Source organism: Balaenoptera borealis (assembly GCF_965194805.1).
Source record: "Balaenoptera borealis genome assembly, chromosome: 1".
In the NCBI taxonomy this organism is placed as follows: Eukaryota; Metazoa; Chordata; class Mammalia; order Artiodactyla; family Balaenopteridae; genus Balaenoptera; species Balaenoptera borealis.
In genome coordinates this window covers 128,604,455-128,623,090 of record NC_138860.1, presented here as the reverse complement: position 1 = coordinate 128,623,090, position 18,636 = coordinate 128,604,455, and the positions used below count along the sequence as shown (strand labels likewise).

The 18,636-nt window shown below is 36.2% G+C and overlaps 1 protein-coding gene and 1 long non-coding RNA gene across 2 annotated transcripts in view; one reads left to right on the top strand and one right to left on the bottom strand.

Moving 5' to 3' along the window:
- ACADM (acyl-CoA dehydrogenase medium chain) overlaps nucleotides 1-18,351 on the top strand; it is a 51,400-nt gene extending 33,049 nt beyond the window's left edge. Inside the window, exons 11-12 of the mRNA XM_082355723.1 lie at nucleotides 15,980-16,228; nucleotides 17,532-18,351. Coding sequence (XP_082211849.1) covers nucleotides 15,980-16,228; nucleotides 17,532-17,603 — 321 coding nt within the window. The 3' untranslated portion in view covers nucleotides 17,604-18,351. The remainder of the gene's footprint in view (nucleotides 1-15,979; nucleotides 16,229-17,531) is intronic.
- On the bottom strand, nucleotides 4,402-15,969 carry LOC309611568. The gene is made up of 2 exons (XR_014234595.1): nucleotides 9,774-15,969; nucleotides 4,402-9,449 (listed from the first exon to the last, which is right to left on the bottom strand). It is a non-coding gene; the product is annotated as an uncharacterized lncRNA (long non-coding RNA).
- Nucleotides 18,352-18,636: the final 285 nt, after the last annotated feature.

Sequence of the window (18,636 nt, the reverse complement as noted above, 5' to 3'; positions counted from 1 at the left end):
ATTTATTTAAAATATTTATTTATTTATTTATTTGGTTGTGCTGGGTCTTCATTGTGGCAGGTGGGCTCCTTAGTTGCAGCAGGTGGGCTCCTTAGTTGTGGCATGCGGACTCTTAGTTGTGGCATGCATGTGGGATCTAGTTCCCAGACCAGGGATCCAACCCAGGCCCCCTGTATTGGGAGCGTGGAGTCTTAACCACTGTGCTACCAGGGAAGTCCCCAGGGTGGGTTTTAAGAATAGATTTTCTTTAGACTCTGCTACTAGCTATTGTCCACTTTGGGGATTCTGTTAATTAAGAAGAAAAAGAACAGCTAATATTTGAGTGCCTGTGGTGTACCTGACACTGTGCTACACATTTTAAATATATTATGTATTTCCCCCATTACACTCTTGTTTTGGTAGTACTATAATTTCCATTAAAGATCAGGAAACTGCAACTCAGAGAGAATAAATAATTTGTCCATGGACACACAATTTAGAAGTCATAGGTCCAGGATTCCATTTCATGCTCTTAATTCATATTACTTCTCATGTCTTCTTGAGTATCAAATAATTTTAGTACTATTTATTATTTTTTTATTATTATTTTGTTTTGGCTGTACCACATGGCCTACAGGATCTTAGTTCCCCAACCAGGGATTGAACCTGGGCCCTTGGGGCAGTGAAAGCTCAGAGTCCTAACCACTGGACCATCAGGGAATTCCCAGGAAATTTTTACTGTTATCTTTTCAAGTGTTGATGCTCCCCCATTGTCTATATTCTCTCCTGTAACTCCTTCTGTTAACTATGGGTTGTACAGTGAACACTCCCTATTTCTACCTCTGTTTGTCAGTGGTTCTCAAACTATCTGTGCTGAAAGATTGTTTTTAATTTCCAATCAATTGTGAACCATTATTCTTGTAAAATATAAGAATGTCACAGTAATATCAAATTATTGCAAATGCTTACTCTCACTTTCTGTATCACAAACTAGTCCAGTAACAATCTGTGGACTGGCAGTGCTCCACAGATCAAACTTGGATTAGTACTGCTCTGTATCTCTTAACCTCAATTTCGTGATTTATCTTTGCTGTATTCTAGATAATTTTCTCAGATTTGCTTTTCAGTTTTTTTTACCCTTTGTCTAATCTGCTACTTAATCCATTTAATGACTTTTTTCATTTCTAGAATTTATGTTTGGTTCTTTTTCATCTCCACCCTTTTATGGTAGCCTGGTTTTTTAACATAGTTTCTCATTCTCCTTTTATCTCCTTAATTATATAATACTTAAGTTATAGTCACTTTCTGATTTTTTTTCTGTTATCTCAAGTTATTAGGGTGATGTTTTTTTGGTCTGTTGTATGTGCTCTCTCTGTCATGACCAGTTATTTCCTCTCTTAAATTTTGCTTGTAAGTTTACCTGCAGCAGGTATTATTTTCCTTCAGTGAATTGTGGAAGCATCCAGGGGATTGGTTTTTGTACTTTTATCAGGTAGTCCAGAGGTTTCAGCATTCTAAGAGCTGTTTTTAAATCAAGTATTTCTTTGTGTTTGTGGCCAAAAAGAGACTCTACATTAGCTCATTTATGTTGCCAGAACTATATGTATACAGATTAGTGGAACGTATATTTATTACTAAATATTAGTTTAGTTTAATTGTAAACAGATAACATAATTTCCAGGTCCTCCCCACCAAGTATCTGATGATAACTCTTCTGGCTATTTTCAACTCAATATGGAATCTTTTATGTTTCACTTCTTACAGACTCTGAAGTTGATATTTTTTCCTCATGGCTCTTACTGTTAAGTGTAGAAAAGTCTTTGTTTTTGCTTACTACTTTTCTAGGCTAAACAAAGGTAATACTAAAGGGCTGATTTATATATAACTTTGGTCTGTTATTTCCAAAAAGAAACACTAGATTTTTTTTGGTTTTGTTTTAAGAGACATTATAGAGTGTAGTACTCTAATCACAGCTCTCCTATTCATTACCATGTTTATTATTGTTGTTATTATCACTTCTCTCTTTAAGAGAACCCTATGTCACTACTTATCCTCACAGTGCTTAACTTGATGTGGCTAAAGAAAGCTGCCAAAAACAGATAATCGTACTTTTTTTAAACTAATGAGTAAAACTAGGAACATTGATAACAAATTACTGGATGGTAGAATCTCTTAATGGCAATAACTGCCTACTCCTCCTTTGTCTAGTCAAAACCCTCCATCCAGGTGAAGTTGGAGTGGTTTGGGATGCTATGAAAAAATCTGTTGAGAATAACTCCCATTTTTATTGATTATTATTGCTAGTTAGCAATAACTTTTCTTGAGGGGAAAATGGCTGAGGGGAAATGTTATTTGGGACTTAAGACTGAAATAAGATATACTCAGAAAGAAATATATCTCCCTGTTACTTAACCATTTTATGCTCAAAATTCTTTCATATCTTCTCATCACACTCAGATTAAAATCCAGAGTCCTTAAAATGGTCTTCTGTAAGCCACAGTGACCTTTTGTTGTTGTTTTTAACTTTACTCTTCCCCCTAGATATCCACTTGCTCATTCATTTCACTAAAGAATGTACCCTTGATTACCCTGTGTAAAATAACACCTCCAACATTCTATATAGTATTCCCACTTTTTTTCTTCGTAGCTCTTAGCACTGCCCAACATTATACCATGTATGTGTTTGTTTATTGTCTTTCTTTACTGCCTCACTAGAATGTAATATCCATACAAGTAGTAAATTTCTGTTTTGGAAACCTTTATACTTCTAGCACTTATGATATGTTTTGCAGTGTGAACTTCTCAACAAATAGTAGTAATTGACCTACTACTATATTAAAATATTAATAAATAGCTGCTTTCTTTGTTCTAGGCACTATACTAAGTGCTCTACATGTATTAATTCATTTAATCCACACAATACTATAGAGTAAGTACCGGTAGTCTCATTTATTGTATGTAAGAACATCAGTAAATGATGAAATCAAGATTTGAATCCAGGGAGGACCTTCAAGATGGTGGAGGAGTGAGACGTGGAGATTGCCTTCCTCCCCACAAATACATCAGAAATACATCTACATGTGGAACAACTCCTACAGAACACCTCCTGAACGCTTGCAGAAGATCTCAGACTTCCCAAAAGGCAAGAAACCCCCCACATACCTGGGTGGGGCAAAAGAAAAAAGAAAAAACAGAGACAAAAGAATAGGGACGGGACCTGCACCTCTGGGAGGGAGCTGTGAAGGAGGAAAGGTTTCCATACACTAGGAAGCCCCATCACTAGCGGAGACGGGGGTGGTGGTGGGGGAAGCTTTGGAGCCATGGAGGAGAGCACAGCAACAGGAGTGCAGAGGACAAAGCAGAGAGATTCCCACACAGAGGATCGGTGCCAACCAGCACCCACCAGCCTGAGAGGCTTGTCTGCTCACCCGCCGGGATGGGTGTGGGCTGGGAGCTGAGGCTCTGGCTTTGGAGGTCAGATCCCAGGGAGAGGACTGGGGTTGGCAGCATGAACACAGCCTGAAGGGGGCTAGTGCGCCACAGCTAGCCGGGAGGGAGTCTGGGAAAAAGTCTGGACCTGCCTAAGAGGCAAGAGACCATTGTTTCGGGGTGCGCGAGGAAAGGGGATTCAGAGCACTGCCTAAACGAGCTCCAGAGACGGGCGCGAGCCGTGGCTATCAGTGCAGACACCAAGATGGGCATGAAACGCTAAGGCTGCTGCTGCAGCCACCAAGAACCCTGTGTGCAAGCACAGGTTACTATCCACACCTCCCCTCCCGGGAGCCTGTGCAGCCAGCCACTGCCAGGGTCTCGTGATCCAGGGACAACTTCCCCGGGAGAACACACGGCACGCCTCATGCTGTTGCAATGTCATGCCGGCCTCTGCCGATGCAGGCTCGCCCCTCATTCCGTACCCCTCCCTCCCCCGAGCCTGAGTGAGCCAGAGCCCCCCTAATCAGCTGCTACTTTAACCCCCTCCTGTCTGAGCGAAGAACAGATGCTCTCAGGTGACCTACACACAGAGGCGGGGCCAAATCCAAAGCTGAACCCCAGGAGCTGTGTGAACAAAAAAGAGAAAGGGAAATCTCTCCCAGCAGCCTCTGGAGCAGCGGATTAAACCTCAACAATCAACTTGATGTACCCTGCATCTGTGGAATACCTGAATAGACAATGAATCATCCCAAATTGAGGCGGTAGACTTTGGGAGCAATGATATATATTTTTTTACTTTTTCTCTTTTTGTGAGTGTGTATGTGTATGCTTCTGTGTGTGATTTTGTCTGTATGGCTTTGCTTTTACCATTTGTCCTAGGGTTCTGTCGCTCCGTATTTTTTTTTTTTTTTTTTAAGTATAGTTTTTAGCGCTTGTTATCATTAGTGGATTTGTTTTTTTGGTTTGGTTGCTCTCTTTCTTTTTTTTAAATTACTTTTTAATTTTATTTTTAATAAATTTTTTAGTTTTTTATTTTAATAACTTTATTTTGTTTTATTTTATTTTATTTTTTCTTTCTTTCTTTTTTTCTCCTTTTCTTCTGAGCCATGTGGCTGACAGGGTCTTGGTGCTCTGGCCAGGTGTCAGGCCTGTGCCTCTGAGGTGGGAGAGCCGAGATCAGGACATTGGTCCACCAGAGACCTCTCAGCTCCATGTAATATTAAATGGCGAAAGCTCTCACAGAGATGTCTGTCTCAATGCTAAGACCCAGCTCCACTCAATGACCAGCAAGCTGCAGTGCTGGACACCCTATGCCAAACAACTAACAAGACAGGAACACAACCCCACCCATTAGCAAAGAGGCTGCCTAAAATCATAAGGTCACAGACACCCCAAAACGCACTACCAGATGCGGTCCTGCCCACCAGAAAGACAAGGTCCAGCCTCATCTTCCAGAACACAGGCACCAGTCCCCTCCACCAGGAAGCCTACACAACCCACTGAACCAGACTTAGCCACTGGGGGCAGACACCACAAACAACAGGAACTATGAACCTGCAGCCTGGGAAAAGGAGACCCCAAACAGTAAATTAAGCAAAATGAGAAGACAGAGAAACACACAGCAGATGAAGGAGCAAGGTAAAAACCCACCAGACCAAACAAATGAAGAGGAAATAGGCAGTCTACCTGCAAAAGAATTCAGAGTAATGATAGTAGAGATGATCCAAAATCTTGGAAATAGAATGGAGAAAATAAAACGTTTAACAAGGACCTAGAAGAACTAAAGAGCAAACAAATGATGAACAACACAATAAATGAAACTAAAAATTCTCTAGAAGGAATCAATAGCACAATAACTGAGGCAGAAGAACAGATAAGTGACCTGGAAGATAAAATAGTGGAAATAACTACTGCAGAGCAGAATAAAGAAAAAAGAATGAAAAGAATTGAGGACAGTCTCAGAGACCTCTGGGACAACATTAAGTGCACCAGCATTCGAATTATAGGGGTCCCAGAAGAAGAAGAGAAAAAGAACGGGATTGAGAAAATATTTGAAGAGATTATAGTTGAAAACTTCCCTAATATGGGAAAGGAAATAGTTAATCAAGTCCAGTAAGCGCAGAGAGTCCCATACAGGAAAATCCAAGGAGAAACACACCAAGACACATATTAATCAAGCGATCAAATACAAAAAAAAAAAAATCAAATACAAAGAAAAAATATTAAAAGCAACAAGGGAAAAGCAACAAATAAAATACAAGGGAATCCCCATAAGGTTAACAGCTGATCTTTCAGCAGAAACTCTGCAAGCCAGAAGGGAGTGGCAGGACATATTTAAAGTGATGAAAGGGAAAACCCTACAACCAAGATTACTCTACCCAGCGAGGATCTCATTCAGATTTGACAAGAAATTAAAACCTTTATACACAAACAAAAGCTAAGAAAATTCAGCACCACCAAACCAGCTTTACAACAAATGCTAAAGGAACTTCTCTAGGCAGGAGACACAATATAAGGAAAAGACCTACAATAACAAACCCAACACAATTAAGAATATGGTAAAAGGAACATACATATCTATAATTACCTTAAATGTAAATGGATTAAATGCTCCCACCAAAAGACACAGGCTGGCTGAATGGATACAAAAACAAGACCCATATATATGCTGTCTACAAGAGACCCACTTCAGACCTAGGGATACATATGGACTGAAAGTGAGGGGATGGAAAAAGATATTCCATGCAAATGGAAATCAAAAGAAAGCTGGAGTAGCAATTCTCATATCAGACAAAATAGACTTTAAAATGAAGACTATTACAAGAGACAAAGAAAGACACTACATAATGATCAAGGGATCAATCCAAGAAGAAGGTATAACAATTGTAAATATTTATGCACCCAACATAGAAGCATCTCAGTACATAAGGCAAATGCTAACAGCCATAAAAGGGGAAATTGACAGTAACACAGTAATAGTAGGGGACTTGAACACGCCACTTTCACCAATGGACAGATCATCCAAAATGAAAGTAAATAAGAAAACACAAGCTTTAAATGATACATTTAACAAGATGGACTTAATTGATATTTATAAGACATTCCATCCAAAAACAACAGTATACACTTTCTTCTCACATGCTCATGGAACATTCTCCAGGATAGATCATATCTTGGGTGACAAATCAAGCCTTGGTAAATTTAAGAAAATTGAAATCATATCAGGTATCTTTTCCTACCACAACGCTATGAGACTAGATATCAATCATGGGAGAAAATTGTAAAAAATACAAATACATGGAGGCTAAACAATACACTACCTAATAACCAAGAAATCACTGAAGAAATCAAAGAGGAAATCAAAAAATACCTAGAAACAAATGACAATGAAAACATGACGAACCAAAACCTATGGGAAGCAGCAAAAGCAGTTCTAAGAGGGAACTTTGTAGCAATACACTCCTACCTCAAGAAACAAGAAACATCTCAAACAGCGTAACCTTACACCTAAAACAATTAGAGAAAGAAGAACAAAAAACCCCCAAAGTTAGCAGAAGGAAAGATATCATAAAGATCAGATCAGAAATAAATGAAAAACAAATGAAGGAAACAATAGCAAAGATCAATAAAACTAAAAGCTGGTTCTTGGAGAAGATAAACAAAATTGATAAGCCATTAGCCAGACTCATGAAGAAAATAAGGGGGAAGACTCAGTAGAATTAGAAATGAGAAAGGAGAAGTAACAACACTGCAGAAATACAAAGGATCATGGGAGATTACTACAAGCAACTGTATGCCAATAAAATGGACAACCTGGAAGAAATGGACACATTCTTAGAAAAGCACAACCTTCCGAGACTGAACCAGGAAGAAATAGAAAATATAAACAGACCAGTCACAAGCACTAAAATTGAAACTGTGATTAAAAACCTTCCAACAACCAAAGCCCAGGGCCAGATGGATTCACAGGCAAGTTGTGTCAAACATTTAGAGAAGAGCTAACACCTATCCTTCTCAAACTCTTCCAAAATATAGCAGAGGGAGGAACACTCCCAAACTCATTCTACAAGGCCGTCATCACGCTGATACCAAAACCAGACAAAGATGTCACAAAGAAAGAAAACTAATGGCCAATATCACCCATGAACATAGGTGCAAAAATCCTCAACAAAATACTAGCAAACAGAATCCAACAGCAAATTAAAAGGATCATACAGCATGATCAAGTGTGGTTTATCCCAGGAATGCAAGGATTCTTTAATATATGCAAATCAATCAATGTGATATACCATATTAACTGACTGAAGGATAAAAACCATATGATCCTCTCAATAGATGCAGAAAAAGCTTTTGACAAAATTCAACACCCATTTATGTTAAAAACCCTCCAGAAAGTAGGCATAGAGGGAACTTACCTCAACATAATAAAGGCTATATATGACAAACCCACCGCCAACATCGTTCTCAATGGTGAAAAACTGAAACCATTTCCACTAAGATCAGGAACAAGACAAGGTTGCCGACTCTCACTGCTATTATTCAACATAGTTTTGGAAGTTTTAGCCACAGCAATCAGAGAAGAAAAAGAAATGAAAGGAATCCAAATCCAAAAAGAAAAAGTAAAGCTGTCACTGTTTGCAGATGACATGATACTATACATAGAGAATCCTGAAGATGCTACCAGAAAACTCCTAGAGCTAATCAATGAATTTGGTAAAGTAGCAGGATACAAAATTAATGCACGAAATCTCTTGAATTCCTATACACTAATGATGCAAAATCTGAAAGAGAAATTAAGGAAACACTCCCATTTACCATTGCAACAAAAAGAATAACATACCTAGGAATAAACCTACCTAAGGAGACAAAAGACCTGTATACAGAAAACTATAAGACACTGATGAAAGAAATTTGAGATGATACAAATAGATGGAGAGATATACCATGTTCTTGGATTGGAAGAATCAACATTGTGAAAATGACTCTACTACCCAAAGCAATCTACAGATTCAGTGCAATCCCTATCAAACTACCAATGGCATTCTTCACAGAACTAGAACAAAAAATTTCACCATTTGTATGGAAACACAAAAGACCCCGAATAGCCAACGCAATCTTGAGAAAGAAAAGCGAAGCTGGACGAATCAGGCTCCCTGACTTCAGACTCTACTACAAAGCTACAGTAATCAAGACACTATGGTACTGGCACAAAAATGGAAATATAGATCAGTGGAACAGGATAGAATGCCCAGAGATAAACCCACGCACATATGGTCACATTATCTTTGACCAAGGAGGCAAGAATATACAATGGAGAAAAGACAGCCTCTTCAATACGTGGTGCTGCGAAAACTGGACAGCTACATGTAAAAGAATGAAATTAGAACACACCCTAACACCATACACAAAAATAAACTCAAAATGGATTAAAGATCTAAATGTAAATCCAAACACTATAAAACTCTTAGAGGAAAACATAGGCAGAACACTCTGTGACATAAATCACAGCAAGATCCTTTTAGACCCACCTCCTAGAGAAATGGAAATAAAAACAAAAATACACAAATGGGACCTAATGGAACTTAAATGCGTTTGCACAGCAAAGGAAACCATAAACAAGATGAAAAGACAACCCTCAGAATGGGAGAAAATATTTGCAAATGAAGCAACTGACAAAGAATTAATCTCCAAAATATACAAGCAGCTCATGCAGCTCAATATCAAAAAAGTAAACAACCCAATCCATAAATGGGCAGAAGACCTAAATAGACATTTCTCCAAAGAAAATATACAGATTGCCAACAAACACATGAAAGGATGCTCAACATCACTAATCATTAGAGAAATGCAAATCAAAACTACAATGAGGTATCACCTCACACCGGTCAGAATGGCCATCATCAAAAAATCTACAAACAATAAATGCTGGAGAGGGTTTGGAGAAAAGGGAACCCTCTTGCACTGTTGGTGGGAATGTAAATTGATACAGCCACTATGGAGAATAATATGGAGGTTCCTTAAAAAACTAAAAATAGGGGCTTCCCTGGTGGCGCAGTGGTTGAGAATCTGCCTGCCCATGCAGGGGACACGGGTTCGAGCCCTGGTCTGGGAAGATCCCACATGCCGCGGAGCAGCTGGGCCCGTGAGCCACAACTACTGAGCCTGCGCGTCTGGAGCCTGTGCTCCACAACAAGAGAGGCCGCGACAGTGAGAGGCCCGTGACCGCGATGAAGAGCGGCCCCCACTCGCCACAACCAAAGATAGCCCTCACACAGAAACGAAGACCCAACACAGCCAAAAATAAATAAGTAAATATATAAATTTAAAAAAAAACTAAAAAAAAAAAAAACTAAAAATACAACTACCATACAACCCAGCAATGCCACTACTGGGCATATACCCTGAGAAAACCATAATTCAAAAAGAGTCATGTACCACAATGTTCATTGCAGCTTTATGTACAATAGCCAGGACATGGAAGCAACCTAAGTGTCCATCGACAAGACGAATGGATAAAGAAGATGTGGCACATATATACAATGGAATATTACTCAGCCATAAAAAGAAACGAAATTGAGTTATTTGTAGTGAGGTGGATGAACCTAGAATCTGTCATACAGAGTGAAGTAAGTCAGAAAGAGAAAAACAAATACTGTATGCTAACACATATATATGGAATCTTAAAAAAAAAGGTTCTGAAGAACCTAGGGGCAGGTCAGGAATAAAGACGCAGGTGTAGAGAATGGACTTGAGGACACGGGGTGGGAGGAAGGGTAAGCTGGGAGGAAGTGAGAGAGTGGCATGGACTAATATATACTACCAAATGTAAAATAGATAGCTCGTGGGAAGCAGCTGCATAGCACAGGGAGATCAGCTTGGTGCTTTGTGACCACCTAGAGGGGTGGTGAGGGAGGAGGGAGATACAAGAATGAGGAGATATGGGGACATATGTATATGTATAGCTAATTCTCTTTCTTATAAAGCAGAAACTAACACACCATTGTGAGGCAATTATATTCCAGTAAAGATGTTGAAAAAAAGAAAAAAAGAAAAAAAAGGTTTGAACCCAAGTAGTCACTTATTAAAGAGTCTGTCCTCTTTGCACACTCTACATGTGCTATTTCCAGAGATATAAAAGAAGTTTGATATAGCCTCTGCTCTCAGGAGCCTTTGACTTTGGAGATAAGATACATATCAGAAAACAAATATTAAGAAATAATATAGAGCAATATAACATTAAGTCCCAAAATGAATGCTACAGACAGGGTTACAGAACCAAAAGGAGAGAGGCTGTCTGGGCTAGATGCATTACAGGGAATCTGAGCTGGATTTAGAACAGAGTTTCTGAAAGCACGGGCTGAAATGCAACTGAATGAGACTCTGGGAGTATTAATTAAAAACATTAACTGGGTTTAACTAGAACCCAGTTAACTGGGTTAACTAGATTTTTAAATCAAAATCTTTCAAGAGAAGCATGGGCATGTTATACCAGGTTGCCGAGGCTGTAGTGAAATGAGTGATTCTGCATAATGCCAATGGGAATATAAATTGGTGTAACTTTTATGAACCACATTTTGGCAATATATATCTAAAGTACCTACCTTTGGGCCCACATTGCAATGGTTATCCTACAGCTATATTTCATATAATATTTATCTTTCAGATATACTCCCATTATGTGCCACATGACATATTTATAGGTTGTTTATTTCAGCATTGTGTGGAAACAGCGTAATACTAGAAACAGCCAAAATTTTGATCATCCATACAGTGGAATACCCTGCAGCTGTAAAAAGGAATAAAGAAGTTCTCTATGTATTGATATATAGAGTGCTTAGATTTATTGATAAGTAAGAAAAGCAAAATGAAAACCCATCAACATGGTAGGCTACCATATGTATAAAAAAGGGAGAGACAATGGGGGGGGCTGGGAAAAAAATGAGGGATAGACAATAGATGTATTTGCTTACATGTGTATATAATATCTCTGAGAGAATGAAAAACAAACTTAACCTGATTACCTCCAGGAGGGAGAATTAAATGGGGTGGGGAAGGGCAGGGATGATACAAGTAAGAATAAAATTTGAACTTTGAACTGGTGGTTGTATTACCTATTCAAAAATGAAACCAAAAACAGAAACTGAAAGAATCATTGACTTAGAAGAATGGACACAATTCAGGAAGATAGTAATAAGGGAAGATATTACTTTCCTTATCCTACATAGGAATTATTCACATTGGTTAATATTGCCTCCTCTAAGACTTAATTACCACACCTGTCTCAAGCAACTTGCCACGTTCTAAAGTACTAAATAGAGTAAATATATGAAATTGAACACCTCAGTTTTTTATTTTTTGTGACCTCTAGTTCCTGTTAGTTTGTACACAGTCATAGAATGTGTGGGGTTTTTTTTAATAACCTAATGGTCTTCAAAACCCATTTTGGTGTTGCATACTACATGAAGCACCTTTCTAATAATCTTAGTATTCTTGTTTCTGAATGCCTTTAGGACTTCTTTTAATGTATATTAAAGTGTATGTTCCATTCCATGTCCATTGTAGAATAATTTATGTGATACAATATAAGTAAAAAAACTTATTCATAATCCCGTTGTCCAGAGAAAATTACTGTGAATTTTTTCATTTTGCTCTATATTCCCTTTTTCCAAAAAAAAAAAAAAATATATATATATATATATAGTGCATGTGTTTGTGTTTTTTTTAAATTGATGTATAGTTGACATACAATATTATATTGGTTTCAGGTGTACAACATAGTGATTTGACAGCCAAACACATTAAGAAATGATCACCACTATAAGTCTAGTAACCATCTTTCAACATACTGAATTACTGTAGTATTGACTATATTCCTTATGCTGTATATAACATCCCTATGACTTATTTATTTATATAACATGGGAGTGCATATATCTTTTTGAATTAGTGTTTTTGTTTTCTTCAGGTAAACCCAGAAGTGGAATTGCTGGATCATATGATAGTACTATTTTTAATTTTTTGAGGAACCTATATACTGTTTTCCATAGTGGCTGCACCAATTTACATTCCCACCAGCAGTACACGAGGGTTTCATTTTCTCCACATTGTCACCAACACTTGTTATTGGTTGTCTTTTTGATAACAGCCTTTCTGACAGGTGTGAGGCAATATTTCATTGTGGTTTTGATTTGCATTTTCCTGATGATTAGTGACTTTGAGCATCTTTTCATGTGTTTATTGGCCATCTTTGTGTTTTTGGAAAAATAATCAGGTCCTCTGCCCATTTTTTATTGGATTTCTTTTTTTGATAAGTTGCATTTTTTAATGTAATTTGGATATTAACTCTTATCAAATATATCATTTGCAAATATCTTCTCCCATTCAGTAGGTTGCTTTTTCATTCTGTTGATGATTTCCTTCACTGTGCAAAAGCTTTTTAGTTTTTACTTTTATCTACTCCCATTTGTTTATTTTTGTTTTTGTTGCCTTTGCCTGAGGAGACAGATCCAAAAAATATTGATAAGACCAATGTAAAAAAGCATACTGCCTCTGTTTTCTTCTAGGAGTTCTATGGTTTCTGGTCTTACTTTTAATTCTTTAATCCGTTTTGAGTTTATTTTTGTATATGGTGTAAAGAAATGGTCCAGTTTTGTTTTTGCATGTAGCTGACCATTTTTTAAATTGGCTGTCTTTTCCCCATTGTATATTCTTACCTTCTTTGTTGAAGATTAATTGATCATGTAAGTGTGCATTTATTTCTGGGCTTTCTATTCTGTTCCATTGATCTCTGTGTCTGTTTTTGTGCCAGTATCATCCTGTTTTGATTTCTATAGCTTTGTAGTATAATTTGAAATCAGGAAGCATGATAACTCCAGCTTTGTTCTTTCTCAAGATTGCTTTGGTTATTCAGGGTCTTTTTGGTTCCATACAAATTATAGGATTATTTGTTCTAGTTCTGTGAAAAATTCTGTTGGTATTTTGATATTCATATTGCTATGAATCTGTAGATTGCTTTGGATAGTATGGATATTTTAACAATATTAATTCTTCCAATCCATTAGCATGGACTCTCTATTTGTATCATCTTCTATTTCTTTAATCAGTGTCTCACAGTTTTCAGAGTACAGGTCTTTTACCTCCTTGATTACTTTTATTCCTAGGTATTCTTTTTGATGCAATTGTAAATGGAATCGTTTTCTTTTCTCTTTCTGACAGATCATTATTAGTGAATAAAAATGCTACAGCATTCTAATAGTTTTTTTGTGGAGTCTTTAGGGTTTTCTATATCATCATCTGCAAACAGTGACAGTTTTACTTCTTCCTTTCTAGTGTGGATGCTTTTTACCTGTTTTTCTTGTCTGATTGTTGTGGCTAGGACTTCCAATTCTATGTCGAATAAAAGTGGTGGGAATGGGCATCTTTGTCTTGTTCCTGATCTTAGAGGAAATACTTTCAGCTTTTTGCCATTGAGTATGATGTTAGCTGTGGTTTTTGTCATTTATGTCCTTAATTATGTTGAGGTGTGTTCCCTCTACACACACTTGGTTGAGTGTTTTTATCATAAATGGGTGTTGAATTTTGTCAAAAGCTTTTTCTGCATCTATTGAAATGTTTATAGTTTTTTTATCCTTCATTTCGTTAATGTGGTGTATCACGTTGACTGAGTTGCGGATATTGAACCATCCTTGCATCCCTGGGATAAATCCCTCTTGATCTCATGGTGTATGATCTTTTTAAGATATTAATGAATTTGGTTTGCTATTATTTGTTGAGGATTTTAGCATCTATATTCATCTGGGATATTGGCCTGTAATTTTTACTTTTTTTTTTTTGGTAGTGATTTGGTTTTGGTATCAGAGTAATGCTGTCTTTGTAGAGTGAGTTTGGGAGCATTCCTTTCTCAATTTTTTGGAATACTTTGAGAAGGATAGGTGTTAAGTCTTTGTTAAATGTCTGGTAGAATTCACCTGTGAAGCTGTCTGGTCCTGGAATTTCGTTTCTTGGGAGTTTTTCATTACTGATTCAATTTCATTACTAGTAATTGGTCTGTTCAAATTTCTATTTCTTCCTTATTTAGTCTTCTTAGGTTATATGTCTAAATGAATTTACCCGTTTCTTCTAGGTTGTCTAATTTGTTGGCATGTAATTTTTGTAGTAATCTCTCATGGTATTTTGTGTGTCTGTGATGTTGGATGCATCTTGTCCTCTTTTGTTTCTGATTTTATTTGTTTGGGTCCTCTCTGTTTTTGATGAGTCTGGCTAAAGATTTATCAATTTTGTTTCTTTTCAAAGAATCAGCTCTTAGTTTCGTTGATCTCTTTTGTATTTTTTTGTCTTGATTTCATTTATTTCCACTCTGAGCTGTATTATTTCCTTTGTTCTATTAACTTTGGACTTATTTTTCTTTTTCTAGTTCCTTTATGTGTAAGGTTAATTGTCTATTTGAGATTTTTCTTGTTTCTTGAGGAAGGCCTGTATTGCTATAAACTTCTTAGAACTGCCTGTGTTATGTCCCATAGATTTTAGAACATTGTGTTTCCATTTTCATTTGTCTCCAGGTATTTTTTAATTTCCTCTTTGATTTCTTCAGTGAACCATTGGGTTTTTTAGTAGCATGTTGTTTAGATTCCACATGTTTGTGTTTTTTGCAGGATTTTTTTTGTTTTTGTAGTTGATTTATAGTCTCTACCATTGTGGTCAAAAAAGATGTTTGACATGATTTCAACCCTGTTACATTTATGAGACTTTTTTTGTGGCCTAACATGTTATCTATCCTGCAGAATGTTCCATGTGCTCTTTAACAGAATGTGTGTTCTGCTCTTTTGGGGTCATGAATATATTTTTCCAAAGCTGTAAGCATACTACATATTTGAAATTTTCACATATCAAGGTATGGTGAACATATTTCCGTCTTATAACATATCTTGGCCATATAACTCATAGAAAACTTACTGTCTCCTCTTGAAAGTATTTGTCTAAGTCTCCTATTTAATTATGAACCTATAGAGTATAACAAACATCTTTTATTTGTCTTTGTCACTTTCCCATCAGCACCTGATACAGTGCTACATTATTGTTCACTATCTATGGCAATTTTCTTTAAAAAGTCCCAGGAGATACTCTGAAGGATCCATATAATTTTTGTGGTATTTTTGTCAAAAATTATAACCTCATTCCACTCCTGAGAAAACATCAGGCAAACCCAAATTGAGGGACATTCTACAAAAAAATAACCAATCAGTATTATTCAAAAGTGCACCATGGTCATGAAAGAGAAGGAAAGACTAGGAAGAAATAGCAATTTAATTCAGTTGGAATCCTGGATGGAATCTTTCAACAGAAAAAGACATTGGAGGAAAACTAGGCCAAATTTGAATAAAGTATATAGTTTAGCTGATAATATTTTACCAATGTTTATTATACTATGGTTTTGTAATATGTTACCACTGGAGGAAGCAGAGTGTAACTTTTTAAGTCTAAAATTAGTTTTAAAAGTTAAAAAAAAAAGTTCCAGGGAAAAAACTTTTAGTCAATAAATATCCTTAAACTTTTTTCTGTTTAATTCTAGCACCAAGGAATATCATTTTTGCTGGCTGACATGGCAATGAAAGTTGAACTAGCTAGATTAAGTTACCAGAGAGCAGCTTGGGAGGTTGATTCTGGTCGCCGAAATACCTATTTTGCCTCTATTGCAAAGGCATGGGCTGGAGATATTGCAAATCAGGTAGCTACTGATGCTGTTCAGATTTTCGGAGGCAATGGATATAATACAGAATATCCTGTAGAAAAACTAATGAGGGATGCCAAGATCTATCAGGTAATATTTAAAATGATTTTTATTGATTTTTAAGGAACATAATATTCATAAATGACATAGTAGATTTCTGATTGTTCATAGATTTTTATGTCACAGGTAATAATAAATCATTATAATAAATGGCTGTGAGCCTAAATTTTTGGAACTAATTAACACAAGGAAGAATGTTACATTGAAGTGTATTCCTTGAGAGAGAACAGGCTAACAAAGTAAATGGTGCAGACATGTACAGGATGTCTGGATCAGCCTTCTTTGATTCTTAACATCGTAGCTAATTGTAACCCACTCTTTGCTCTCCTAAAAGTATGTGTATCATTTAAATTAATTAAATTATTTTATTTTGAGTCTTACCTGACAACTCTTGAAGTCAGATTTGGGAGATAAAAAAACAACATGAGGAGAAAGTGATATAGATGACTCCATCTTATAAATTAAATTGATGGTTAGAAAAACTTAGAGACAGGAGTAATTTAGTGAATAAGATATAAATGCTCATGTCCACATGTAGTTTAAGTAATTATAAGCCATGATTCTCAATATCTCTTCCCTTGCTTTCCTCAACCCCCAGCAAATTATTTGACAAATCCAGTCATTTGAAATCCAGAGGTAGAATCATAGAATGTTAGAGAAAGAAATTTAGACAGTGCAGCCCCTCAATTTAGACTTGAAAAAACTGAGAACCAGAATTTGTGCCTTATCCAAAGTTATGGGTTTATCTGGTAATACTCTCCTTCCCTGGAGCTTGTAATTATTACGTTTTAACTGTTCTTTGCCATCTGAACTAATAAATGGTTAGAAGTTTAAACTGGAAGTGAGGGCTGGCTACTAGGGCTACCTAAATGAACAAAAACAAATCCTTCCAGCATCTTTTTCTTTAGCAACTGTGTTCCTTAGGCAACAAGAGATAAAAATCAGTTTTAAGAGTAAGAACAGAAAATGACTGAAGGCAACAACTGGCTAAAAACAGTTCAAAAGAGTTGGTTAAATATTTTAGCAACATTAAACTTTAGATTTCCCAAACACTTTTTGAAATGTTAATATCCTTTTCTTTGATGTTTTAAGACTGTCCTCCAAAATTTTGGTAAATGAGTTTTTATAATAATTTAAACTAATCTTTAGATAATTTATGTATTTTCATGGGTTTCAGAAAATCAAGTTTCAGAATCACTGTAGACTACAGACCCTATATATGGTTTGATTAAGTTTGGTATTGCAGTGGAGCTTAGAGTACTGTCCGAAATACTGGGTGTTTACATATGGAAGATATTTGACCTACATGTATTTTTTTTTTTTTTTTTTGCAGATTTATGAAGGTACAGCACAAATTCAAAGGATTATTATAGCCCGTGAACACATTGGCAGGTATAAAAATTAACCAGATCACCATGTTAGTAATTGTTGAGTAATTAGAACATGATCTACTACTTAAACTCCAGGAAAGAGAAGGGGCGGGCTTTAAGGTTTTTTCCAGTAAAAATTTTAAAATAAGTACTCTTACACTAAACCTATGCAACTGATTCTAATAGTAGTTTTCTATTTTTGTTTAGCTTTATGACTTGCCTTTTCTATAATAGATTTGGTTTTATTAAAATTATGTGTTGTCCTTTAGTTCCACTGTACCTGAATCACATTAACCTAGAAAGATACATTTGGCTTGTTGTTTTGACCTCTTGTAATTAAAGTAACAGAAGTTTCTTGGAATTTCAATGTTTTTCCAATGACAGGAAGGAGGGTTTATAAAAGTATTCAGAATTTTCCAAAATTTACATTGAGAAAATATTCTAGGATTTAAATAACTTGCCAGTGACTTTGTAGACTTAGTGGTATTTGTATTAGAGGAGTTAATTTTACTGCAATTTGGAAAGCATTTGTTTTCCATTTTGTACAGTAATAACCAAAAATTCGATGTTCATATTCTCCCTTTATACAATGACCAGAAGTTACTTGAAAATCTTGTTTAATTCCGAGCCCACATTTCACTTGCCTTATTTAAAATAAGTCAATAAAATTTCCCTTAAATTATTTTTATATGACTCTATTGGTCTCTGGTTAACCTTTGGTCTACTGTACAGTCTCATTCCGTGCATATACATTCTAAAAATAAACTTAACTAAAATTGTTCAGTGTTGTGTATCTGTTCAATTTGTGTATCTGTATTCTTTTCAAGACGTCTTACTACTTCATGCAATAGTGTGTACTTGATTTATTTACTGTGATGGGAAAAATATTCATGTATTGATTTAGAACTGCATAGTTACCTGTCCATTTGTTCATTAGATTGCATTATTAGATACTTCAGAAAATATCAGTATGAAATAATGAAAGAACCAAATGTGAATTTACTATTTCTTTGCAATTCTAAACATCAAATACTGCTAAAATACATTATACTAAATGGTGTTTCTGAC